Here is a 26283-nt window from a genome sequence, read left to right on the forward strand (position 1 = left end):
CTGTCCTCGTATGTTGACACATAAGCAGAATGGGAGCCTTTTCAGGGGCAGAATCTAGCCCTGGCAATTCTGCCAGAAGCTAGGGTGACTGTTCTAGTTGGAGAACTCCAGATTCCCTGTATTTCTAAAACCTGCTTAATTTAGGATTTTTTTACCTCCTCTTTCTAAAATCTCTGTTATGTGGATCATTTAAACCTGTTGAGGGGAGAACAGAAGGAAGTAAACCTTCACCAAACCAAAGCCTATGGTCCAGGAAGGTTTTTGAAGCCAACTTTAAATGGTCTTCGTAACTATTCAGGGTGCTGGATCCCTGCTGACATACCATGCTGAATTAAGACCTTAAGATTTTGGTGTCAGTTGACCAAGGTTCAGGAAATTTTAAAATCGCCTGTACTCTATCTCCTGTTATGCTCAGATTCCCTAGCTTCATTGATCTTCACAGGTAAGCGGTGATGTTGAGGTACAATGGTCAGCTCATGTCAGCAGGGTCCTATCTTTTCCATTTTGAAGCTAGGAAAAAAGACCTAAGAGGAGAGTGGAAATCTCTTTGCTCCCTCCCTCCTTCCACCATGTATATAGTTTCTTACATTTCTGTCTCTGAGGTTTTTTCCCCTTGTTCTCCCATTTGGGTTTCTCCTCTTCCCCTGCCCCATAACCACTGTTTCTAATCAGTTGCTGATTAGAAGGCAGCTGACAAGGTGCAAGATCTGTTGATCTGGTACCTCACTCAGGGTATGGACAGACATGCTGCTTGGGGGTGGGTAGAGCACTGTGGTCTTGCTGGAAGACCACTGGGGCATGAGGGTGTTTCAAACAGAGTTCTAAAAGGAAGAACTCCAAAGATGGTCTCCTTTTTTTAAGGGTCATTGTTAAAGTGCTGTTTTGGCTGCATCCTTCTTGCTTGGAGTGCTTCAGAGGCACTTGGTGGGGCTTCAACCAGTACATCTGTCTATGGCCTTGACACAGTTTTAAAACAGGCCTGGTTTTGGCTTTTATAGTGTGTTATATCCCTCCCAGTCCCCCACTCACTCACTGATCCCTGCCACTACTTGGTCCTTCTTGATTTCTATCTAAAACTGTACACATTCCCCTGCTTGTACAGCTTCATTGCAGACTGGCTCCAATTGCATTGACGCTGAGCTTTGAAACGTTACTGGAGCTCCATGAAGGCCCAACAGGGCATCCACATGCTATCAAATACAGGATTCTGTGCTTAATGCACATTTTCTTTTGTCTGTTTGTTGTTTTGTACAATGCTCAGGTGCCAGGGTCAAGTAAGGAGATTAGGATAAGTGGGTGTCTTTTTGCCAAGCATGTTAGCTTTTCCTACATTAAAAATACATTGCTATAACTAATTTATAGTCAGGCAGAAGAGAACTTACAAACTTTTAGTCCCAGCATATATGGATACGACGCTTTTATTGATGTGAGATCCTGTATCAGAGCTTTGGGTCAAACTGTCTCTTCTCCAGAAGGAAAGATACATTAGCAAAAAGGGTGTGTGCAAGGCAGAGATTCCAACTACATCACCCTGGAAAAATGTAGGGGAATGTATGGTCTCTGTGCAGGTTTGCCTATTAGACCCATCTGTCTGATATGCAGTTTCATCTGTCAGTGTCAGATTCCAAAGATGAGTAGCTTCTTACAATGCACTGAACTCTGGTTTGCAAAGGCAATGCAGACTGTCTAATTTCAAAGCAAACTTGTACTGCATGTCCAAAGCAGGGTTATGTTTCTGCTGTGCAAAAAGGGCTCAGGTGAACAATATAAAACATATATTCCACGATGCATCTTCTGAGGGCAAAGTTATCTTGGTGTTCTCTCTAATGAAGGATCTCCATTAACAGTAAATCCACTCTTGCACTGCTCTCACAACCTCCCTTTTCAGTTTGGTAGCTTATAAAGCTCTTCAGGTTTAACCTACAGTTTCCGCTTCGAGTTTAAACTGCTCCCCTTTTGAGGTTCCTCTCTCCAGGTCTGGGCCACAAGGATCTGCTGGTCAGCATTCTCCTGGCAACATTGAAATCTCAGAGATGCTTCCTTCCAGCACAGTGTCCCTGAAATGCATGACTCCTGTGGCTTTACACCTTTGAGAACCCAACTTCATGCTTAATCTCTAAAGCAGCATGGAAATGAGCAAAAAGAAAAGCCAAGAGCAAGGGCAAGTGTTTTTGTGATGGCCCAGACCTGTCAGCTTGTTAATAAAAAACCTGCAGCACGTTTGCCACCATGGACCCAGGCAGCCTCTGTGGGGGGTGCACAACAAATCAGGGAGGGGACTGGCATCACTGTGGCAGGTAGGGCAGGAAGCAGAAAGAAAAGCAGCAAATTGGGTAGGGAGCATAGGGAAGGAAAAGGAAAGCAGAACAGCTGATCAGGCAGAGAGGACAGGGCTATCACAGAAAGCAGAATCATAGAGAATTAGGGCTGCTTTTTTGATTTTGATTCCATAGGTCATCTAGTCCAAATCCCTGTCTGAGACAGGATCATCTCTATTCAAACCATCCCCATCCAAACCATCTAACCTCTTAGCATAACTATACAGTCAACACTGGTATGACAAGAGACATAACACCCTAATCTGCCACAGGTAAAGCAGGGCGACCATGGCAGCCAACGTCCTGCTTCTGTAAAAGTTGTTAATACACGCTTAAGAGAGCCTAGGCAGGCAGCCATGTCCTCCACTACAGAGGAAGGCAACCCCCCCCCCATAATCCATAACAATCTGACCATGGGGTAAAATTCCTTCCTGGCCCCAAATATGATGATCAGTCTGACCCTGAGTGGAGGGGCAAGACCTTCTAGCCAGGTACAGGAGAACAGCAACTTGGGCAGAGGAATGGGACTGGGGGAATGTGTGGAGTTAATTTTTGGCATGCCTACCAAAAAGGTTGGCCTCCCACAGAATTACTTCTAACATTCAACCATTGTGCCAGGCTGGAGCAACACTGCCAACTCCTCTGCGCATGTGTGCTTAACCCTGATAGCTCTCCTTCTCCCACCCAAGCAGATCCCTTTCATGTTAAGTGGGCTGTTATTAACTGCCTGATCAGTTTACACCAGCTGCAGACAGGCAAATTGCCTAAGTCAAACACTGAGAGAAAGGGGCCGGCCTGGAGACCTCTGTCAAAGAAGTTTAGAGGTATAGTGGCAATTAATTACCCTGTGGAATCCAGTGAACTGGCACCCTAGGAGCAGCCAGAGTATTCTTAGAAGGATTAACCTCAGTAAATATTTAGATATTCTTTGCCAGCACTTAATGGGGGGAGAAGTTATAGGAAATCTAAGATTGGTACAGAAATAGCTGTAGGAGGAAAGATCATTAGGGTCTGACTCTTCTCCCTCCCCTTGAAACAACAAAAGACCAATGTCCAGCTTTAAGAGAAACATCTGTGCTCACAGCAAGCTGGTGCTGCTGAAGGCCAAGAGTGTTCAATGCAAACAAGCTGTTCTAATTCTACTGGTCACCTTTTCAGTCCTGGTAACCTCATTCTTAAATGAAAAACTCATTCTTAAAATGTCACTTTTGGCCAAAGCGGCTTTCTGAGTGTCTAAAAACAAGACAGTGGCAGAACTGACATTTGCCTTAACTATCAAACTAAAGAACTAGGTTCACTAACCCCATCGTGCAATAGGAAAAGAGACTTCATAACGGCGTGTGCTTTGTTAAAATTTTTTGGCATATCTTGATTCTACCCTTTACCCCACCCAAACGTCTACTTAAATGTTTGTTACCTTCGGTCTTTGACAGAGATGCAAAAGAATGTGAATAGAAACATTGTCATCATACTATTTTCATTTGGACATATCTTGTCTGTACTTCAAATCTATTTCTGGCTGTCCATTGATGTCTCAAAGTTGTGGCCTTCATGCACTCAATATTTTAATTATTGTGAATCTTGTCACTTTCAAGAGTTTTGGCTGATTATCTATTTGTAGATCAATAGGGAACCCATTTTCAGGTATTAAACCACGGGTTATAAATTATTTGGCTGGAGGGCCACTTAATGAGTTTTGGTGTCCTCTTAAGGATGGACCACACTTCTTTCTCTCTCTCTGTCTCGCTCACTCTCTCTCAGATCCCCACCCCACCAAAAGTGCAGCTTGCCCCAATCCCCATCCCGCCCAGAGCTGCAGCACATACTGATCCCTACGCTGCCTGGAGCTGTAGCATGCCCCGATCCCAACCCAGAACCTGCCAGCCATGTCCACAGCTTATGCCAGCACCTGCCCAGCATGCCAGAAGCAGCACTGTGCAGGCGCTGGCACCAGCTCTGGATGGACTGGTAGGTTGCAGGTGGGGATTGGGGTATCTGCCTGGGTCCACAGCTGATGCTTCCTCATCGGTTCTGGGCAGAAGCAGTCCTGCCTGCCCAGCACAGTGGAAATGGCCCACCCAGCTGGCACCACACAGCAGCTGGCATCAGAGCCCATGGATGCCCCATGAATGCCCATGAGTTTGCAATCGCCTGCCCGCCAGATGCAATCGGTTGGTGGGCCAGATCCAGCCCATGGGCTGTATTTTGCCCACCCGTGTATTCAACTGACCGCTAAAGTTTTATTAACATTCCCGGGGGGTTCTTATTGTGACCTAATTTTTTTTTTGGCTAAAAATTTATTCTGAGCGTGAGCCTAAAAAGATTGGTCATGAAAATGGTCTGTTTTTACTGAGGTTGTCTGATTTGAAAATAAGAGGCTTCTATAGAAAGACCACCACAATCTTCCCTATAGCATGTGTTTGAAAGATTGTGTTTTTCCTACAGAAGCCAGTTAACCAGCCCTGCTAACTTGCTTTAAATGATTTTATTTGAAGTGAAGCTATTGAATGACTGAAACTTAATCCTTAAAATTGAAAACCCCAACTGCTTCTAAAAACAACTCTCTAATCTTTGGTGTTTTGGAAGTTAGCTTTGTTTGAGGCACAGGATTTTGGAGACCTCAGTGTTAACTGTACCCAGCTGTAGTCCTGCACTGCCTTAATGTCATTTGAATGTGCTTTTAGTATTATAGTTTTTCCTTTGAATAAATATTTGTGTTTGTAGTTTCAGACGTAAAAAAATAATAGAAAAGGCTTATTTAAACCCAAGGCAACAGTAACTAAATGTATGTTTCTCACCCTGCTGTGCACAGAAAATTATATTGAGTGCATTTCAAGCAGTGTTAGTGGTGTCTTGATGGTGGAGCTGGGGAAATCAGGTACAACTAATAGGATGTGTCTACATGGGCAAATAATGCAAAACTAGTTTACTCTAGAATAAACTATCTTGGGCACATGTCTACACTTGCAGGGACACAAGAGCAGATTTGCTGCTCCTAGCACCAGACTGCTCCCACACCCTGCACGGGGCCCCTGCAGCAGCCAGGGGGAGCTCTAAGGTCTGCAGTCACAGGGCTAGCACTGGGAGTCTTCTCTCCCAGCACCAGCTCTGTGGACATGGGGCCAGTGCTGGGAGACAAGAATCTCCCAGCACTGTCCCCGTGACTGCAGAGCGGCACAGGGAGACAAGAATCTCCCAGCCCCCACTACCTAATCGCGACTGGAAAGTGGGGGCTGGGAGCTCCCTGCTGCCAGGGCAGGGGACATTGTCCCCATCTGGGCTCCAGTGGCAGCTCCCGGGGGCAGGGAGCAATCGCCTGCTGCCCAGCTGACCAGGAGCACATTTGCTCCCAGTTGGCCAACTACATGTGGTCCCAGTAAGTAATCTAGAATAAATTTGTTACTTGTATTTACAGGTAGCAAATTTACTCGTGATTAGAGCAAATTACTGCACAGTAAGCATCTGCATGTGTAGACGGTGACACTTACTATGCCGCAGTTAGCTCTAATCCCGAATAAAGCATCTCATGTAGACATGCCCTTAGAGGGGTAAGAGGTGTTTGCTGCAGTGCTAGAACAATACTTGGGAAAGCTTAGGAAAGAAACTTAGCAATAAACTGACAAGGATGCCCCTGTGGCTAAGGCGGTGGACTGGGATTCAGGAGACCTGGTTTCAGTTTCTGGCTCTTCCTTTATGACTTGAACATACCACTTGGGGTAAGGTTGGCACTTTAGAAGCCAGGCCAGAAAAACCTGTCACAAAATGGGAGGGGCAGATGATGGTAATAGGAGGGTTAAGGAAATGCAAATGGAACTTTTGAACAAGCAAATATTAAGTGGGATATTTTAGGTATGTTATGACAGAGACAGTTTTGGGGCTGTGAGAGCCTGCTCAGTTTTTGCAGCTTGACCCTTGGTCCACTTCCCTTTGTGTTTTTCCATCAGTGAAATAGGGGTGGCCATACTGCTTGGTCCCATTCCCTTTGTCTCTCTTGACTATTAAAAGCTTTTTTATAGCAACTGTCTTCACCAGGTTGTTAGACAATCTCAAGCTCAGGCCTCTGTTGTGCTGGGGCTAGTAGCTGCTGTGGTTTAGAAGAGGTTTAAAACAGTGCGTTTTTAATCCTTCTCTGTCCCCTGAAGCGAACTGTATCTGGACATAGGAGAAAACAGCAGCCTTTGGCTCAGCCATGTGCAGTCATCACTTCAGAATATGTTGCTACTTAGGCAGAGCTGGATCCTGAAGTGCTCTGTTTATCCAGGTAACTGGGGCAATATATGTTTCCCCAACAGCTCACTTAGGTGACATGGAAAGACCTGCCCTTTCTGTATGAAAGGTTAGTTCATTTTCCATGGCCCATTCAGGCTGATGTCACAACTGGAAATCTCATCACTGCCAGTGGTTTGTGTGGTATGGACACCCAACCAGCAGGGCCAAACAACCCTCGGGAGGTGATGACATTCCGTTGCTACCAATCAAGGCTGGGTTTGTGCTGGCGACCTGGAAGTGAAAGGGCCCTCTGTCCCAGCTTGAATTCTCTGCTCTCTTGAGCTGTGGTTTCAGCTGCTCTCCTGCTGAGCAGCACTGCTTGCTAAATATAAATGGGAAATTCCACTGGAAATCAAAAGCTGCTTTTTGTAGAACCATCTGAACCTCCTCAAAGGAGGCTGAATGATTGAAAGGTCACCACATTGGTACCACTGAGAGGAAAGTTTGGTGTCAGAAGTACTCTGCTTTATATCCTTAGCAGTTGGAATATGGTTCGTTTTATAGCTTATTCAATACCATGTCCTTTACAGCTAGATGACTGTTTTGAAAAGCATTCTGAGGCCTGTCACTTATTTCAGACAATTACCGTATGTCCTCGCATAAACCAGCCCCCACCACCTCACAATAAGGCACACCCCTCCTTCTGGGAAAGACAAAATGAAGAAAAAAAAGATGTTTACAGGGTTATGATTGCATGGAGCTGGGCCTGATCTTCAGCTGACTCACCCTTCCTGTCCTGCTTAACTAAAAGCTGAAACCCTAACTGCTGCTGAAGACTGGTCTCCCTGGGTGCATCAGTGATTTTTTTTAAAAGAGCAAAAGAGTCTCCAAAACTGTGAAATAGAAGAGTGGCCAGAGCAGCTAGCAGAAAGCAAAATTGCAAGGTTAGATTGATTAGTGAAATATTAAGACCATTAAAAATGAGAGAACAGGACACAAAATGGTGATCTATCTAGTCAAGGACTTTTCTCACCTGGCTTATTGAGCTGAACTTATTATGATCATGACATATCTATCTCCAGCAATTTCGAAAGCATGCCACGAAGTGTGTGTGTGTACTGAAGAGAGGCTCTGAAAAAGAAAGTTGAACGTACACAGGAGGTGCATATTAAGTGCAGTGGTGTTTACTTGTAGGAACAGGTATTGTTACCAAAACAGTTTACTGGGGGTGTTCTTCAGTATGATGCTCTGAACATTTAAGATTTACCTCTAAGAAGTGGCTTTTCTTTCTTTTAACAGATTACAACAGCAGCGACCTAAAAACAGCTTGCAGAAAGCATGAGCTTTATGTTAGCTTCCAAGACTTAGGATGGCAGGTGCGTGCAGTTTCTCTTTAAGCAGACATTCATTCTGAAATGTTATCTAAACAATGTCATGGTAATTTCAATAAAGGCTCCCAGTACCCTTTTTAAAATGTCCTTTGTACCTCCACACTAAAACCAGGCACTGGGGAGGCCAAATAAATATTGATAGCCTGGGAAACTCCTGGAACCCACAGGTAGTTGGGATTTTTAAGATGCTTAAATGTGCAATCATTTTTCATAGTTCCTGGAAGGCAGAGTAGTGCTGAAGCCTGCATAAGGTTATTTAGCTAGATCCAATTCTGTGTCCAGCGTGCATGCATATGCATACATGCTTGCACTGGTCTGAACTGCTATATGGACACCTTCATGTCATTTTGTAGACAAGCTGCAAAAGCTAGTGATTCTGGCATGTAAGGTGTATACCACAGCTTCTTCCTGTAATCTGTGAAGCCAAAGGACAAGAGAGGCAGAAACTGAGCCCCCGAAACTTGGCCTGGCTTGCTGCAGTGATGGGTGGGGTGAACTGTAAAGACTGCTGCTTCTTCCTATAGTATAGCTGTTTACAGACTCATGTTGACATCACTGCATCCATTTCATTTAGTTCATAGTTCAACCTTTTCTTTGGGAGGCAGAGGGATACAAGGCTGCTTTGAGATATGAAAACTTTTCTATGCTGGTTGTGTGATGCTAAGACCCAATCCCCTATGCCTTAAATGCTAACTGGACTTATGTCTGAACTGCCCTGGGGGAGGCAGAGAACAAACCATCAGAGCATGCTTGACCATCCTCTTCTGTATTACAAGTGCCATCTCAAATTTAAGAAATGTTTGGAAGACCATCACTACTTTTATATACTTTGAGCCCAAGGTTTAACTGCAAATATATTCTTGGCAATTAAGCAGCTAGGAGTCAAAATTTAGAAACAGCTCCTAGAACATCTGTAAATGTCCTTTTTAGGCAGGTACTGTGTATGGTGTACCTACAATTAAATTGTATGTGGTACTGTTAAGATTTCTACAGCACCCACCTCTCAACTTTCTTGATTCCTGTATTTAAATTCAAGGTCTGTAGTTAATTTTGGTGACAGTCAATGTTAAGATGCTTTCAAGAAGTGACAGTCAGTCCAGCTAAACTAAAGTACCATTGTTGCCAGTATATAACTTGACTCTTTTTTTACATTGTGAGCTCTAAAGCAAACATTTAGGTAGGAAGCAGCAGTTTTTTGTATTCCAAACCACATTTCTACAGAGGCAGGGGAATACTGATCATTCTTCTACAGTACTATAATTATGTGCTGCTACTTTAATATGCCAGGTGTATCACCCTTACTTTTATAAACTGGCAGTTCTCAAATATTATAATCAGGATGATACCAAAAGGTAGTCAGAAAAGATGTTTTGAGGGTGCTTTTTGGGGGTTGGTTGAGTGTTTGAGAAGGTCACATAAAATTAGCCTTTTATGGACTAATTCTGGTAAAAGTATTTTAGATAAAACCCAAAATGTTCAAGTTGGTGCCTTGGTGCCTACATGAACTGTATGTACAGCTGCCTTCTGCTCTGGTACTTATCTGGAGGAGCCGCCTAGCTGGGCTGAGTTGTTCAGCTGTGCTAATTTCTTCCTTCTCTTGATGAGGAGAGGGAGGCTGGGTTCTTAGCAATCCTTGCTGCTGTGGTTTGTTGTGAGAGCAGGACCACAAAGTGCTCAAATGAAAAATCCTGTGAGTCACCCCACTGCCCATTTTTGAAACCCCCCAAATTTTGGTTTACAGCCAAAATGGGGTGGGTCTTTGGCCTTCACATTTCCTAGACAATTTTTTGTACTCTAACCCTATTCACAAAAAAGTTAATGGAAAACTTTAGCTAGGCCTAATGGTTTGTATAAATGACATTATGCAATCTATTACTAACATGCACCTTTAACTTATGTCACTTAAACCATATCTGTTTACTTCCTAACAAAGGACTGGATAATTGCACCAAAGGGTTATGCAGCCAATTACTGTGATGGAGAATGCTCTTTTCCACTCAATGCGCACATGAATGCTACCAATCATGCCATTGTGCAAACTTTGGTAAGTACTATGAAAGATGTGTGCTGAGCTACAGGAAAAAAAATGGAGAGCAGGGTCTGACTGTCCCAATTATGTCTTCTTTTTTGGAACAGGTCCATCTTATGAATCCTGAATATGTCCCCAAACCCTGTTGTGCACCCACCAAACTAAATGCCATCTCAGTTCTTTACTTTGACGATAATTCTAATGTCATTCTGAAAAAATACAGGAATATGGTGGTAAGAGCTTGTGGGTGTCACTGACATCTTCCACACAGACCCACTGAGTCACCTGGAACTCCTTGGTTACATCTACTCGATGTTGGAGAAACTCCAACAAACACTCTTGTGACACTCCCAAACCAATACTTGTGCCTTATGAGAGGAAACTGCAAGAGAACCTCACTGATACCTACCTACTTTGTAACAGGAGAAAGTGTTGGATTTGTCAAAAACAGAATCTATAAGAGTGGCCATTCTGATCTACAAAATTTTGACTTGTGGAGTACAAAAGAAAAGTCTGCCCATACAAGTTTTGTTGGCTTGGATCAAGCTCTGTGCAGTCTTAAACTCCCTGGAAGAGCAGCAGAAACTTAACTAGCTGCTTGATATGCACTTCAGTGTTAAGAAACCACCATCTGCTACATGGAAACAGTGAGACTTGAAGACGCACATACTATATTTAGGTTCACCAAGACAAAAAGCAAAGTGATGTTGTCGTACTTTAGTGTTAGGACTGTGTTTTATGCTGGATAATCTGAATTTCTAATTAAGGATAGGAAGTGCCTTCCATCTAAAATTATTGCATCTCTGATTGAACTCTTCCTAAAATCTGGAAGATGGGAAACAGCTGCTTCAATTGTGTCAAAGCAAGCCCCTCAAACCATGTGTCCTCCAACCACACAGTAAAGCATAGACTTAAACTGTATGTTCCGAGTCTGGCTGTACTATGTATTGCATACATAAAAAGAATCCCAGACCCAACGTGATCTTTTGAGTCAAAAGTTCAACTGGGGAATTATCTTGTAAACTTGTCTAGTGCCTTTTTTTTTAGGTTCTATACCTCCTGAAACTGCTACGTCTGTCCCTTTTGTATTGCAATGACATCCACTGCCTCTCACATATACCGCCAGGGTATTTTTGTATGATTTTAGGTGCAATTTATCCCCTCAGCTGAATAGCCACTCCATTGCTGAAGGGGTATTTTTTTGTAAGCTATCTATAGCAGAGGTTCCCAACCGGGTTGGCTGCCGGACCAAAAGTGACGGGCATACCGAGGACTGGCAGCCAGCCCTTTTTTATGCTAAGTATAAAAAAGGGTTGGCTGCCGGTCTGCAGTACGCCCGTTACTTCCAGACTGCAGTTTGCCAGTCCCAGTTGCTTCCGGTCTGTGGTTTGCTGATCCTTGATCTAAAAAGGTTGGGAACCCATGGATCTACAGTATTATTTGGCCAATCTCCCCAAACGTCACTCTGTAACAAAAATCGCATTGAAAAAGTTAGATATATTCACATTTTGGCTGTGCTCCAACTATAGAAGTTTTATGCCCAAAATTTACAGTAACAGCTAGTTATTTTTGATCAATATTAACCCTGTATTAAATGCACTTACCTCTTAAGTCTTGCATTTAAAAGAGGTGTTTTGTAAATACAAGCTATAATTTATTGCACTTGTCACTGTATATTCATTGTGCTGTATCATTTATAGAAAGACAGCTTTTTTTAAAAAAAGTTTTTATTTAGAAAATCTCAGTGTAAACAATTGTACCACTTTGATTTTATACAAGAAACTCATGAGGCAAAGGTTGGGCCACTCATGAGATTGTGCTTCACTAGAAATGTTGTTTTGTTTAATATGGTTAATAAAGGCTTCCTTTTAAGACAGAAGCGTACACTCTGATCGAATACATCTGCCATATAAGACTGAGCTCTTATTGTAAACTTTCCACCTGTACATTTTTCATTCTTGACAGATAGCATAAGGTGAAGTGTCAAAGGAGTAATTTAGCGATTAAAAAGGTGACTTTCACTGCTCCATATGATGGACACAAAGTGTCTTGACTTAGTCAAGCGCTGCATGTAGACACCTGTAACCGAGTTTCTGTACATGTGGGAGGGCAGCATTTAGCCCTTGATTTGCAGCTGCACCTTTTTCCTGCATTAAGTTCTTTGGCTTATGTCTTAACATATGGAACATCTTACATCAGTAATTTCATTCAAGGCAACACAATGGGAAAGGCTGTAGCATTCATATGAGAAGAACAATGACATTTTGGAAGAGATGCTTAAGGCTCAAAAGGAACTGGAAAAATGTTGTCTCTCAGTAATGAGAATCAGAACTTGTCTACAACTGCTTAAAAACTAAAGCATTGTTCCTACTACATTAAGTAGTAAAAAATAAGCAGCAGGAGGGGAGATGAATTCAAGATCTTAGGGCAAGTGAGTTTAACAAATATGGTACAGAAACCAGAACTGTTTCTAAATGCATTTCTGCTTTTCTAGGAGATGTCATCAGCTCTAACCGATCAATTTTTCCTAAGGAAGTTAGTTACAATAGTTCGTTCATTTTAGCTCCATGTAAAAAGAGCATAAACTCAAGTCTCCAGCTAAACAGGAGTATCCTGCTTGAACAGTTATAAAAATCCGCCTGATATACATGTACACTATGGCATCAGTAATATTCAGGCACGTATTAAAAGTACCATTACTTTCATTATGGCTAGACCTCCCAGGATGAGAGAATATTACCAGGAAATGAGAAGGTAATAATGGCCTGGTATCTTCCAAATGTGTGTGTGTTTTCTTTCTCAACCTCCTATAACTTTCCACTTCTTAATCAGCAGCTATATTAAAACAAATGAAGTTTTTAGATTCAGTTGAAAAGGCAGTGTTTGTTAATATAGCTGTGGCTTTCACCTTTCTAGTAACGGTGGGAAGTTTGTAAGGGGTACTTGGGTAGCAAGCTTTTAGCCAAATCCAACCTGAAGACAAAAATAATCTACCAGTTCCCTTAATTTGATTTTCCTCATCTATTTTAGTCTCAAAGAAAACCATTTACACTTCATCACAGGAAGACAGAAATGCACTAATACAACTGATGCTAAAAATATTCTCCAAGTGGACAGTAACTATTTGTTAAGAGTTTTCCTCAACAAACATCACAAGAGTCAGTACAGTGGTTTTAAAGCGCGCGCACACGCACACACACACACACACACGGAAGATACCACAGTTCAGTACATTTTCCAAAAAAAAAAATATTCGCAAATCAGTACTATGGACGTGATTTAACTCCCACAGCTACTGTACAAGAACAGCCAAGGCAGAAGTATCCAAACGTGTTTTACAATTCATCCCTTGCCTGCCGCAAGACAAAATTATGCAGCGATTTAAGATCTCTGGCTCCGTTGTGTTCACTGACTTTCTGTCCACCTCGGAAGAGCAAAAGTGTTGGATAGCCACGTACCTTTAAAGGAGGGAGGAAAAATAAACACATAACTTCTCAGTTCAGTGACATCATTCTGACACTAAACTTGATTTTGAAAAACCCCAGGGTGTACAGAAGGCTGGGCTTCTTGGTGTAAACAAAACCAGGTTCAAAGACAGCACCACCCCATTACTTTTGAGTGGTAAAATCAGTTAGGAGTAAAGTACCCCTACACACCAGCAGAAATGCCAGCTCTAATGGTCTGTCTCAGAGAAGTAAGGGCAGTATGTTCTTAGAAAAAGTTTTCCCACACAAATGCAATGGCTACTACATTTTTGGAGGGTTTCCCACTAGTAAGTTACAAACTCCTAATCCATCAGTTATGAGTGTGAATAGAATCAAGCACAGTCCAGGACAAACTGAATTTCACCATCCTCACATTGCAGGATTTGGATCAGTGACAGAACAATTCAGCCTACACTGAAGTGTCATAGAATCGCACTGGAAGGGACCGTGAAAGATTGAGTCCAACCCCCCTGCTCTGGGCAGGAATACTGCTGAGATCAAATGATCCCAGCAAGGTGTCTGTCCAGTCTCCTCTTGAAGACTTCCAAGGTTGGAGACTGCACCACCTTCTTGGGAAGTCTCTTCTAGATTCTGGTAACCCGTACTGTGAAGAAGGTCTTTCCTTACATCCAACCTGAAACCATCCTCTACAGTTTATGGCCATTGCTCCTTGTCTTTCCCTGGGATGCCCTAGTGAACAGCTTTTCTCCCAGCTCCTGATATTCACCCCTTATATTCTTATGTTGGAGGGGCCACGTTCTGGAGACTTCTATTTGGGGTACAAGCTTATCTAATTCATTTTAAACCTGTCTTCACACTTACAGAAAATCTGCTGCAGACGTTTTGTTCAGCAGTGCAGTCTACTTTGGCTATTTTGACATCATTCAAACCTGGAAATTGCTCTTTGGAGAGGTTCTCCCAAGTTGGAGCCAAGTTCTTACAGTGACCACACCTATAAAACAAAAAAATAAGTCATTTTTTTAGCAAACATACCTTCCTGCTTAATTGCCAGCATCTTTGGGATATCCATAAACTGTGCTCTAGTTGCCCTTTCCTCCTTCCCTAATATATAGGCCAGAAAACCCTGTGTATGTTTGTGCCAGACTGACAAAGCAAACCAAGGGCATATTTAAAATAAGCTAAGTGATTGGAAAGCTTCTCATTTGTATTTAGTTGCTTCTGGAACAGGATTCAGTGGATTGATGCAATAAAATCTCTCATCCATCAGGAAAAGGTAAAGCGAACAGCAAAGAGACTGCCAATATTTAAAACAAGTTGATGTAATGCCTTACCTTATATTAAACAAACTTTTTGCTGCAACATGATCTGTCAGGCTGTAAAAAAGTTGCAATTAAGGTACTGCCTTGTGTAATATATATCATAACCCCCTTCTCTACAAACTAATCCTATAGTATTGCTTGGTCGTTTAGCAAGTGGTGTGGATCTGCTTTGCTTTTAAAGTCAATTATGATGCAAGGTACACAGCACAAAGTTGATGACTTAATATTTTAACAAGAAAACAGAAGTCATATTTATCTCAACCCACCTCCTTGCTTAAACCCTGGTGTCCACTTTAAAGAGGCACTCATATATTTTAACAGATTTCCCCTTTCCAAATTTAAGCTTTCACCCACTAGTTGCTGTTCTATTTATCAGCTAGATCTGGGAATATAGAATCCTAGACAGTTAGGGGTGGAAGGGACCACAAGAGGTCATCTAGTCCAACCCCGAGCTCAAAGCAGAACCATCACCAACTAGATCATCCCAACCAAGGCTTTGTCTACCCGGGTTCTGAAAACCTCCAAGGCTTGAGCTTGCACCACCTCTCTGGGTAACCTGTTCCAGCGTTTTACTACCCTCCTAGTGGGAAAATTCTTCCTAATATCTATCCTAAACTTCCCTTGCTGCAACTTGAGACCATTGCTTCTTGTTCTGTCATCCGCCACCACTGAAAACAGTCTAGCTCCATCCTCTTTTGAACCCCGCCTTCAGGTAGTTGAAGGCTGTTATTAAGTCCCCTCCGTCTCCTCTTCTCTAGACTAAATAAGCCCAGTTCCCTCAGCCTTTCCTTATAAGTCACATCCCCCAGCCCCCTCACCATTTTTGTTGCCCTCCACTGGACTCCAATTTGTCCACATCCTTTCCGTTGTGGGGGGGCCCAAAACTGAACACAGTACTCCAGATGTGGCCTCACTAGTGCTGAATAGGGGAAATAAACACTTCTCCTTGACCTACTGGAAACACCCCTACCAATGCAGCCCAGGATGCCGTTAGCCTTCTTGACAACAAGGCACACTGCTGGCTCATATTCAGCTTATTGTCCACTGTAACCCCCAGGTCCTTTTCTGCAGAGCTGCTACCCAGCCAGGCAGCCCCCAGCCTGTACTGGTGCATGGGATTGTTCTAAGTGCAGGACTTTGCAGTTACCTTGTTGAACCTCATGAGATTCCTTTTGGCCCAATCCTCCAACTTTTCTAGGTCACTCTGAATCCTAGCCTTACCCTCCAGAATATCTACTACTCCCCCCAGTTTAGTGTCATCGACAAACTTGCCAACGGTTCACTCTGTGCTATCTTCCAGGTTGTTAATAAAGACACTGAACAAAACCCACCCCAGGACTGACTCATGGGGCACTCCACTTGATACCAGCTGCCAACTAGACACTGAGCCATTGATTACTTCTTTCTGAATCCAATGCTCCAGCCAGTTTTCAGTCAACCTTGCATTCCATTCATCCAGTCCATACTTCCTTAGCTTGCCTGGGAAAATGTTGTGGGAAAGCGTATCAAAAGCTTTGCTAAAATCAAGGTACACCACATCCACCCATCTTCCTGTGTCCACAGAGCCAGTCATCTCATCATAGAAGGCAATCAGGTTGGTCAGGCATGACTTTCCCTTGGTAAATCCATACTGACTGTTCCTAATCACCTTCTCCTCCAAATGCTTAGAAATGGATGCCTTGAGGATCTGCTCCATGATTTTTCCAGGGACTGAGGTAAGGCTAACTGGTCTGTACTTCCCTGGATGATCCTCTTCCCCTTTCTTAAATATGGGCACAGTGTTTGCCCTTTTCCAATCATGCGGGAGCTCTCCTGATTGCCATGATTTTTCAAAGACAATGGCCAGTGGCTCTGCAATCACACCAGCACTCTCCAAAACCTTCCTGGATTGCCGGCGCACTGCTGTACTGCCCTCCCAGCAGATGTCAGGGTGAATGAAGTCCTCCATGAGAACCACGGCCTGTGATCAGGAAACTTCCGCTAGCTTTGAAGAAAGCCTCATCCACCACTTCCTCCTGATCTGGTGGTCTATAGTAGACCCCCACCACGACATCACCCTTGTTGCTCGCCCCTCTAACCTTTGCTATATATGCCCTTTGCTATCTACAGAACACACATACTGGGCCATACTCTGATCTTCACTACATATCAGTTACTGTTGTCAAGACACTGTGGATGCTTTAAACCAGCATCTCTAGAGCTATATAAAATGTAAGAATATGGGGTAGAAGGGTCATATTGAAGAACTGACTCTCAAGAAACAGATCTAATGAAATAGGAAAAACAACTACTGACACATTAATTCTGTTATTTTGAGTTTTTATTCTTTAGTGCCTACAATAAAAGAATTCCTAGGCTACACTTTATTATTATTAAAGATGATGGGCTGCTCATTTTGTTCTGCCCCAGATGCACCTAAGTCTGGCCTTTACAGCAGCCTAAAAATATCTTTAGGCTTGATTCAGAGAGAGCACTGACAAAGATAGTGAAGAGTTTATCAGTGCTTTCTTTCTACAAGTTAAAAAACAAGTATATTATTAAACTATTCCATTAAGATTATGCGAGTGTAAAGGCGCTACCGACCACACACAAAAACAATTAAGACAGGATGGGATTGTACTTACCATGCAACCTATGCTAATATTTACCCAAAACAAACTGAGGGGCAGTAAAACTCTACAGAACAGCATTTGCTTAACCCAACACAAATTAGTCCACTTGAGAAAAAAAGATCATTTATATACAGTGAACTATAACTGTATACATATACATGATTTTTCAGGCTAAGAACAGGAGACAAACTATGTAAATATACTGAATTTTTTTCTAAACTACAGCTTTTTGATAGCTGCTGCCACAGAGAATATACTGGTTAAAAAGTTTTTTTTTTAAATGCCCTCTCTCAGTTATTATCTGGCATTCTTTCAGTCAGCCCTATACAACACTACCCCTTCTAGATAAGAACACACTGAAAGTGTCAGGCAATTCTGAAAAGTCCACTATAAAAGGATTTAGTGGATTACATCTTTCCATTTCTTCCCATATTATGCTCAGTAGCATAATATGGAAAACCAGTTCCTAACACTGCAAACCACACCTTGGAATCTATATTTTAACTAGGCTTATTACCCACTATGCATCACCACTTCTGACAGGTTATCCAGGCTAGATTTGGGCCCGTATAATCTTAACATCTTCAGTGACTGAACACAGGTATAACTTGAACTTAATGATTCCACAAGAAATGAAATCCATCTCATTCTCCCTTACCTATGTTGAGTCTACAAGGGTAAAAGAAGTAAAAAGCAATAAACTTATTTATGATCATCAGACCAGCACACTGGTATTTTACAGAACCCAGTGCATGCTAAGCACATGATGAATAGTTTCACTCTAGTTTCAGCAATGACAGAAGAAAGGAGAACAAAAGTAGGTTGAGAATGAGCATTAAAGGCAGCACACGTGGACTTTTCTGTGCATAAATATCTCCAATAAGTTACAAAGGAAGCAAGTGTTCTAGGTAATAAAGGATGGTGAGAACTGCTAGAAAAGGCACTGAAGTCGCATTTTGATTTACTACTGCGTTTCTCTTCTTCCCCTGAAGAAGCCTGAGCACACCTCTAATAGACATAGCTCAGTCAACCTCAGCTTGGTTTGACAGACTGTAGGATCCAGGTTCATGGACAGCCCTTAAGATGCAATGCAAGTGACACAACCATAACAAAAGGTGCCATCATTCAAAGTCAACTATGCTGAATTTAAAAATCTGTGGTACTTCTTTTAGACAGCAGCAATATCATTCCTTCCTAGTCTCAAAATAACCCAGAGTGATATCTTTTTCATCCTCCTAAGCATATTAAAATATACAATGCATTTGCTTCCAGTATTGCTATACTACAAATGTCAAACGTACTGCTTTGAAACACTGACAATATAACATCACATAAGTAATTTTCTATTCTGTCACCACTTCCTGTTCAATGCATATGCTGGGTTAGAACAGCTAATGATGAAATCTGAGTTACTTTGTCCTCTGTGCACAATGACATCCAGCTTTATTTCCACCTCTCCAACATAGCCAGCATGATATAACTCAGTAAGAGACTGGGGTAGAGAAGAAATCACTGCTTCTCAATCTAGGTACAAATGAGGTAAAGTGCATTTGTCTTCAGTGCATGGTAAGGAGGGATATTTGCTATCTGGCATATAACACAGGCATCCCACTGGACCCCACTGAAAAGTACTAGCTATTCAGGAAACATGAACTATCAAACATAACCATTGAGCTCTTGCAACTTTTTCCACCTGAGTACATGATACAAGACCTCAACACAATCATCCTTGCTCATTTCAAAGGTGGGCTACTATAAAATGCACTACATGTAGCTTCAATAAGATCACTGAGAAACTGCAGCTGGAATAGATTATCCTTTCCAGTTACCATATTTTCTTGCATACAGCATGCACTTCACCCCCCACCAACTGCCTGCTGGAAATTGCCGTGTGTATTATATGCAAGGAAATAGAGTAACAGCAGTTTCTGTGGCATAAGCTTCAGCTGGGAGAAAATGAGAGTGAAGTCTAACTCCATCCAGGAGGTGAACAATGAGCAGGCTCTGCTTCCTCCCTAGCTGCTGCTACTCAGTTACTTACTACAAGGAAAGATCTTTTTTTCTTTTCTTTTTTTAAAGGAAGTATGAAAAGCTGTGCATCTCATTCCACGGCATGTTGTATGCAAGAAAATGAGGTGTTTACCAAGACTCTGATAGTAGTATAGTACACCTTTTTTTTCCATGATCTCTACTGACACCTTACCTGGATATGTAGGTATAGTTTCTAACCTCCAGAGCCTTAGTAATTTACTTCATGCAATTCCCAGGTAGCAATGATCACCTGAGATAACTGGGGACAGCACCTCACTGTCCCCCTTTTCCCTGCTTAAATCAAATCAAGGCATCTTTGGATGGTAAGTCTTCAAGGACATTTCACAGCCTAAATCTCCACAGGTCTTCAGGAGCCTGGTTTTGATTCAGGCAGGCAGCAAGGCCTGTTTTGTCAAGCTTTTCTTGGAGACTGCTGTCAAGAAGTGGGTTGTAGTTTATTTAGTACCCTATTATTTAATGGTAAGGTTTAATTTGTCTAAGTTTTGTGTAGCATTTAAGATATAATACGTTTTATTTATCTACTTCAATTTATACTGGAGTGCAAGAACCTAAAACAAATAATGAATAAAAAGCTAATAACCAATCATTCAAAACCATCATTTATAAATCTGCTTACCATGGAGCATAGAACTTAATAAAGGTGACCCCCTTTGCAACAGTTTGGTCAAAGTCTTTTTCAGAGAGAGACAGGACTGTAGGCTGTGAAGAGAGAGACAAAAGCCAAACCTTAAAACTGGCTAAATTCTCTAAATTTCTGAAATATGTTAAAGAAAAATTCACCAAAGTGCCACTGTCAGTATGTCTAGTCAGTATATCTGCTATGTACAATTATCAGGATCTACCCCTTCTATAACTTAACTGTTTTCTCTCCATTTATATGCTAAGGAAAGAAATACAATGTGGTCAGTGTTGCTCACTGTTGTAGAAATAAAGTGTCCTCATAGGTACCTTTGCAGTATCTGAATGGCAGTGCTTAGTAATTGAGAATCCCTCTTCATTTTTCTACGTTTTCATTCATCTACTCATTAAAGATCTCTCATGGCTGTTTAAAGCAGATATCATAGCCACACTCATAATATCTTCAAAAGCAGTTCTCTTCCCACTAATTTGTTACATTATGTGATTAAACACACTGATTTGTTACCAGAAACAAACATTTAAATGTCACGTAGCAAATGCAAAGATTACACACTAAATTTGGATTTCATGCTGGATTTTTGGTAAATGGTATGAGTGATGGGACAAAATGGCAATAACATTTTGCTTACGTGCAGATTTGGTATGTTGGGCCATCACAGAGAATTACACCAAGTAAACAAAACTTCTGCTCTAAAACTTGTGTGTAGGAAGGGGAAGGCTTCTAGTGAAATACAAAGGTTATTCTGTCAGTAGTAACAAAATCCACTTTCTAGAGAGGCCTCAAATTACAACCAGGAAAATTAAAATAAAGGAGAGAATTGACTCTACCACCCATACTACTTTTACTGCAATAAACAATAAAACATTAAAAAGCCCTCTTCCTCCACCTCTTTAAATAAATAAATAAATAGCATGTTTATTTTTATTTCTTTTATATGCAATCCATGAGATCTAAACTGAAAGTTCACTACATGAAGTGTCCAAACCTAATCAACCTTGTAGATGCCTAAGTAGGGCATAGGTAGTATTTAGACAAGTCACAGAGCGTAATCCTAGACAATTCTGTTCAGCAGCCACAAAACCATTAGGCGCTTAAGTCCCTGGCACATTACATTTAAAACATGATTAACCTGTTGATCACATCTTAAATGGCATAGCCGCCTTAAATAGTAACCTGGGCACACATTCAGGTTAATTTATGGCTGGTACTTGCTGGTACGGGGGGAGCCTAGAATCACAATCCTGGGCTACACCCACTTTAGCAAGTAAAGGACAACTGGGATCTATTCCCCAGCTCCAAAATTGTGCGTGCAAAACTTTAGTCTCGTGTTAACTATTTTAGTATAGCAGTGGTTGTATAGCTTCTAACATGGCGTGGCATGGCGTGGCAGGAGGTGTGACTGTTGAGATCACGGATCAGATCACACCTTTGAGTTAATGTCTGCTAGGGGCCTTAGATTCACAAAGCACCTCCAATATGGTCTGAAAATAACTACAGAGTTGCTGCGTACAACACATAGGTCACACAAAGCAAAATTTATCTACTGTATTATGTCAAAGTATTTTTTATTGGAGAGAACTTATCTGAAAATTTGATAAAAACTTTTATCTATGCATTACAAGAGGCAAAACAAATTTCTCATTTAGTTTCTCTACTTGTTTAGAGCAGATACAGACCAAAACATCCTTCAAAATTGCAGATAGTTGTTAGGATGATGCTACGACTCAAGTGACCTCTATTTTAATTTTGCCCACCTCCATGTTGTGACAAGCCTAAACTACTAATTTATATTTTCCTTTGTAATTCTTCTACTTTTGCCAGTCTTGGAGCTTCTTCCTTCCCATCTTTCCTATAAATACAGTATCCTTTTTCTTCAGCTGCTCTATTTCTGCTATCTTTTCCCTTTTTCAGCTCAGAATGCTGTTTGTGACATTCATCTCAACAGCTACCAAATGTGATGTCACAAAGCCTGATAAAATGAGCAAAGCATCAAGAACAGTTTCAAAGATCAAACATGAAGATCATATTGTAAAGCTAAACAACTTATTGTGACAATTATGACACGTTGGTTATTTATTATTACTATTATTCTTCAAAGTTTTCCAACTCCTCAGGTTAGTAAAGGCATCATGAATGTTTACGGTTATATAAGCTATTCAATAACTGCTACACTAAAATAGTTAACAGTAGACTAAAATTTTGCACACAAAAAATTTGGTCCAATTTACAATTTAAGTTTTTGTTTATAGATTTTTAAATGTTATTAAGAAGAATGTTAAAATTAAAATCTTGACATGGTATGGTAGAGTTAGAAAACAAACAAAACCCTGCACATGGTAGTCACATAGAGACGTAGTTATCGGGTGTTAAAACAATCTTAGTTATTTAGTTAGTCATGCAGTCTACGTTAGCCCAGGTTGTAAAATAATTAAGAGATTTACAGGCAATGTTATGGTTTTAAGAGAATATTATACTAGCTATCAAACCCTATGGGACAGAAGTAGATCTGTTCTTTATGCATCTTTACGGCACACTGGCACTTACATCAACATGGATGGGTCCTGGAGGCTGCTGTTGACCTTCAGGTGGTTTATCAGCAGCTGGTGCCTTCTTGGAGTTCTGTAGTTGGGAATCTACATATTCCTTTAAGGAATCCAAATCTCTCTTTCCTTTATACTGGTCAGCCTAAAATTAATCAAGTCATTTGTGAAACTACAGATTGTCAGTTTAATATTAGCAAAAGTTTTTTCTTTAATTAAAAAAGGTAAATACAGGTTTCCCTCGCTTTATGCGGGTTCTGTCTGTGCGAATTCACTCTTATGCCATGACCCCTTTTATACCAAAAAGTCATTGTATGCAAGGTAAATTCACTCTTATGCAATCAGTGTGGTGGAAGCCCAGTCAGCTGCTTTGTGCAGTGCATTGTGGGAGTGACTCACACCAAAATATAGTCTCAGGTGTGGATCTGTGATCCTCGCTTGTTGTCTGCGACGTGTTTCTGTAGTTGCCATCCCCACTATGGCTTCTTAGTGTCCCACTAGCTTAATCTCCCTGGTCCATCAATGAAGCCTTCACCACCCTCTTCACACCGACTAAACATTCACCACCACCCCATGCCTGTGTGTGTCTGCTGTTGGCGAGTACCAAAATTGTCTTGTAAAAGTGGTAGAAATGGGTCTGGGGGTCAGTACAGTTTAGGTCTTGGAACATATCCCTATTTGTTACATTGTAAAGTGGGCTCCCTTTATGTGAATTCAAGTTATGCACCATTTTCCAGGAATGCATGTACAGCACAAAGCAAGGGAAACCTGTACAAAGAAATGCCTGTATTCTGCATGCTCATAACAAAAACTCTAACTAATCTATAAACCTACCTGTGGGGCTTCAGAATTGTCATGGACTCCTTCCCTTGTGCTTCAGAGCACCTGACTGTTCATTTAAAAGAACCACTACTTTAAAAAACAGATGCCTAGAGCCAACCATGAAATTAGAAATACAACTTTAGACATTTTTTTTCTTCAAACTTCACTTCAAATGTTAAGAAAATAAAAAGAACAATAGGATTTCAACTTCCATCCTTGGTCCAAACTGTTGTCATCACTGTGGTTAAATCTAATACTTTGGCATTGCTAAAAGAAAAAAAACAAGCAGTTTTGAGAGGTGCGTCATGATGCTCAATCATGACTGCCCCTGCACTTTGCCTGGAAGTGCCCTTATTGAAGTTAGTTCTGGGAGTGCTGGGGTTCAGCTGGAAGTCATAAAGGGAAGACAAACTCTGACCTGCTTGCAACAAAGACAAAATAAGTGATCTTAACATTAGGAGTGTTAGCCCCAGTTTTCAGAAACTCTACCAGAAGCCCACACCCTGACTTGGTGCAGATATAGTTAGATCTTCTAAGAGCCACAGTACTGATTCAAACACCTCCTCCAGTCACAGGTCTTTTAAGGATCCTAAATGACAATGATCAGAACCCTTCTGTAGCATTTGTGGTTTCAGACCCAACCTCTGAAATGGCTGGCTCCACCTTGGCTCTCGAGTGCCAACCCACAGTAGGGGGCAATACTTGTCAGAAGCTCTTTTATGGAGCTACACTATTCAGTTCTGGATCTTGGATCTCAGTATCAGCCTCAGCAGGTGTTTGGCTCTGAAAAGTCTTGGATTAGGAGCACCTATTCAAGTGCACCAACAACCCTACGTGTGTGTGTGTGTGCGCGAGAGAGAGAGAGAGAGAGAACGCTTCCTTAGTCTTTTCCTGTCTTTTGGATCCTTTCTGGTCTAAATTATCAGGGGAGATCAAATAAGATGGACCTGGGAAGTCCATACCTGCTTATTCCTTTCCATTTCAGCAGAGCAGAAGTCATACCCATTCTCCCTCCACCGCTTTATTCCCTCTGTTCAAGAGCAGTGATGCAGGACCAGATTTCAATTATGAGGAAAAGGATGATGCTGTTAGACACAACAATGCTAAACCTCTCTTAATGGACAACATCGTAACCACCTTTCTTCCACATGGGACAGCTATAAATGATTCCAAGAGCTGGTAGGTCACAACTGCTAAAGGTTTTACTTATGCTGCATTTGTCCATGAAAGAATGTCTAATACTGAGACATAAAAGTCCAGCACAAGAGACCATCATATATGTTGCTAATAATATCACCAGGAATCGTTAGGTCACTGTTATTTCACCAGAGGTGGCTCCTCTTTATCAAACACAACAGCAAGAAGTTAGTTCTTTTTCTTGTTTCATCTTTTCTCCTAGCACCTGGTTTTGGAAGTAGTTGGACAGTCTAAAGGAATCAGAACAACTTCATTCTCATTAATGGAGAAATCCAAGACATAGACCCATATTGTCAGGAAAGCCTACTCTGAAGCAACCTCAGCTTGTTAACATGCAGGAGAGTCCTGAAAAGATACCACATTTTTTGGAGACCACCTCATGTATGGAGCATCAGTCATACATCAGCATTAAGCAGCTGAAAGGGGTTTTGGAGAGTCAGCCATGTTCCCACCGGTCAACAGCTTTCAGGCCAGATCCAAGTAAGGACACAGAGACTTGAGCCCAAAATTATGATCCAAAAATATCTTGCTCAGTGGCTACCTAGCTCTAGAAAGTCCTAGGTGCACTAAGTCCCTCCCTGTTTGACAAGGACGTAAAACTATGCAGAAAAGAAAGCAAGATTCATGGGGCCACAAAAAGAAGGATCATTAATCAGCCTCGGGGATAGTTCTAGATTCTGGTCTCTGCTCCCTAGACCATTATTTCATCCAATGAGTGTTTAAATGAAAATAAAAATACTACTTAATGTAAGGCTTATTTGCTGCTGGCCAAGTATACTGCTTCTTCAGATTCATGCTTGCCATTTCCCTAACTTTTCCAGAGTCATCTTTACAATTTTTTCAATTAAGGGAAGGAAAATAAGTCAACTGGGGCCACAAGATTCAATCTCAGCTTTGAAAGGAGGAATTCATGTGGCCTCAACAGGCACTGCTCTGCTGGATGAGTTGGCCACTACTCACACATTATTCTGCCAAAGTAATCTACTCAGGAGGAGGTACACAGTTTTTTATCATGACTATTTCATCAGTGCTTTCAGACACTTCATAGCACATATGGATAAAATGAAAACATTGAAAGACACACAGAACTCTCACATGAATTGGTGTATTCTGAGGTATCTGTCTCTGGATCACAAACATGCTATTGCTTTAGTTATTTGCAGAACAGGTACACTACTTCATTTGAAGCTTTATGTATGGGCCAAACAAGTTAACATCTGACACAGACTGCCCTGTCTGCAACTCCATCTTTCTCTCTCTTGCAAAGGAGCTTTCAAATAAGCCAGCTTAAAATCTCCTCCCAACTTAACAAAACAAACCACCCACATACTTTACAATGGAAAAAATTATGTTGATCACATGCTGAATTTGCAGACTCACCTTTTCACCATTCGTAAACCAGAGGAGGGTGGGATATCCTCGAACTTGGTTCTCAGAGCAGACTTCAGAATGCTGAGTACAATCAACCTGAAGTTTAAAATAATTAACATCATTTACATTCATAAAATAAAATCAAGTGTTTTCATACTCAACATCATATCCTTGAAAATTGGTATCTTACAATATATACCAACAGAAACACATGGCTTGTCAGAAGATAAACAAAATAATTTGCAAGACTTCTCTTGAAAGTCTATCAGCGATCCACCATATCCCTCAAGTTGCTTTAGGGACAGTATGGGCAGAAGCACAGAAGAACAAAAGCTCT

The 26283-nt window shown here is 41.5% G+C and overlaps 2 protein-coding genes across 8 annotated transcripts in view; one reads left to right on the forward strand and one right to left on the reverse strand.

The window, feature by feature from the left end:
* Positions 1-13197, forward strand: part of BMP6 (bone morphogenetic protein 6) — a 145628-nt gene extending 132431 nt beyond the window's left edge. For all 4 annotated transcript variants that reach the window (XM_006027591.3, XM_025208832.1, XM_025208831.1 and 1 more), the window contains exons 5-7: positions 7827-7903; positions 9852-9962; positions 10055-13197. In XM_006027591.3, coding sequence (XP_006027653.1) covers positions 7827-7903; positions 9852-9962; positions 10055-10204 — 338 coding nt within the window. In that variant the 3' untranslated portion in view covers positions 10205-13197. The remainder of the gene's footprint in view (positions 1-7826; positions 7904-9851; positions 9963-10054) is intronic.
* The window catches only part of TXNDC5 (thioredoxin domain containing 5), a 35970-nt gene continuing 21343 nt past the window's right edge, over positions 11657-26283 (reverse strand). Inside the window, exons 6-11 of one of the 4 annotated variants that reach the window (XM_025208828.1) lie at positions 25956-26042; positions 22561-22701; positions 19993-20075; positions 14725-14766; positions 14255-14384; positions 11657-13405 (exon numbers count right to left, since the gene is read on the reverse strand). In XM_025208828.1, the coding sequence (XP_025064613.1) occupies positions 13283-13405; positions 14255-14384; positions 14725-14766; positions 19993-20075; positions 22561-22701; positions 25956-26042 (606 nt within the window). In that variant the 3' untranslated portion in view covers positions 11657-13282. The remainder of the gene's footprint in view (positions 13406-14254; positions 14385-14724; positions 14767-19992; positions 20076-22560; positions 22702-25955; positions 26043-26283) is intronic. The other 3 variants (XM_025208829.1, XM_025208827.1, XM_025208830.1) reach the window with 3 other exon arrangements.

The sequence above is a fragment of the Alligator sinensis genome, unplaced genomic scaffold (assembly GCF_000455745.1).
Source record: "Alligator sinensis unplaced genomic scaffold, ASM45574v1 scaffold747_1, whole genome shotgun sequence".
Classification (NCBI taxonomy): domain Eukaryota; kingdom Metazoa; phylum Chordata; order Crocodylia; family Alligatoridae; genus Alligator; species Alligator sinensis.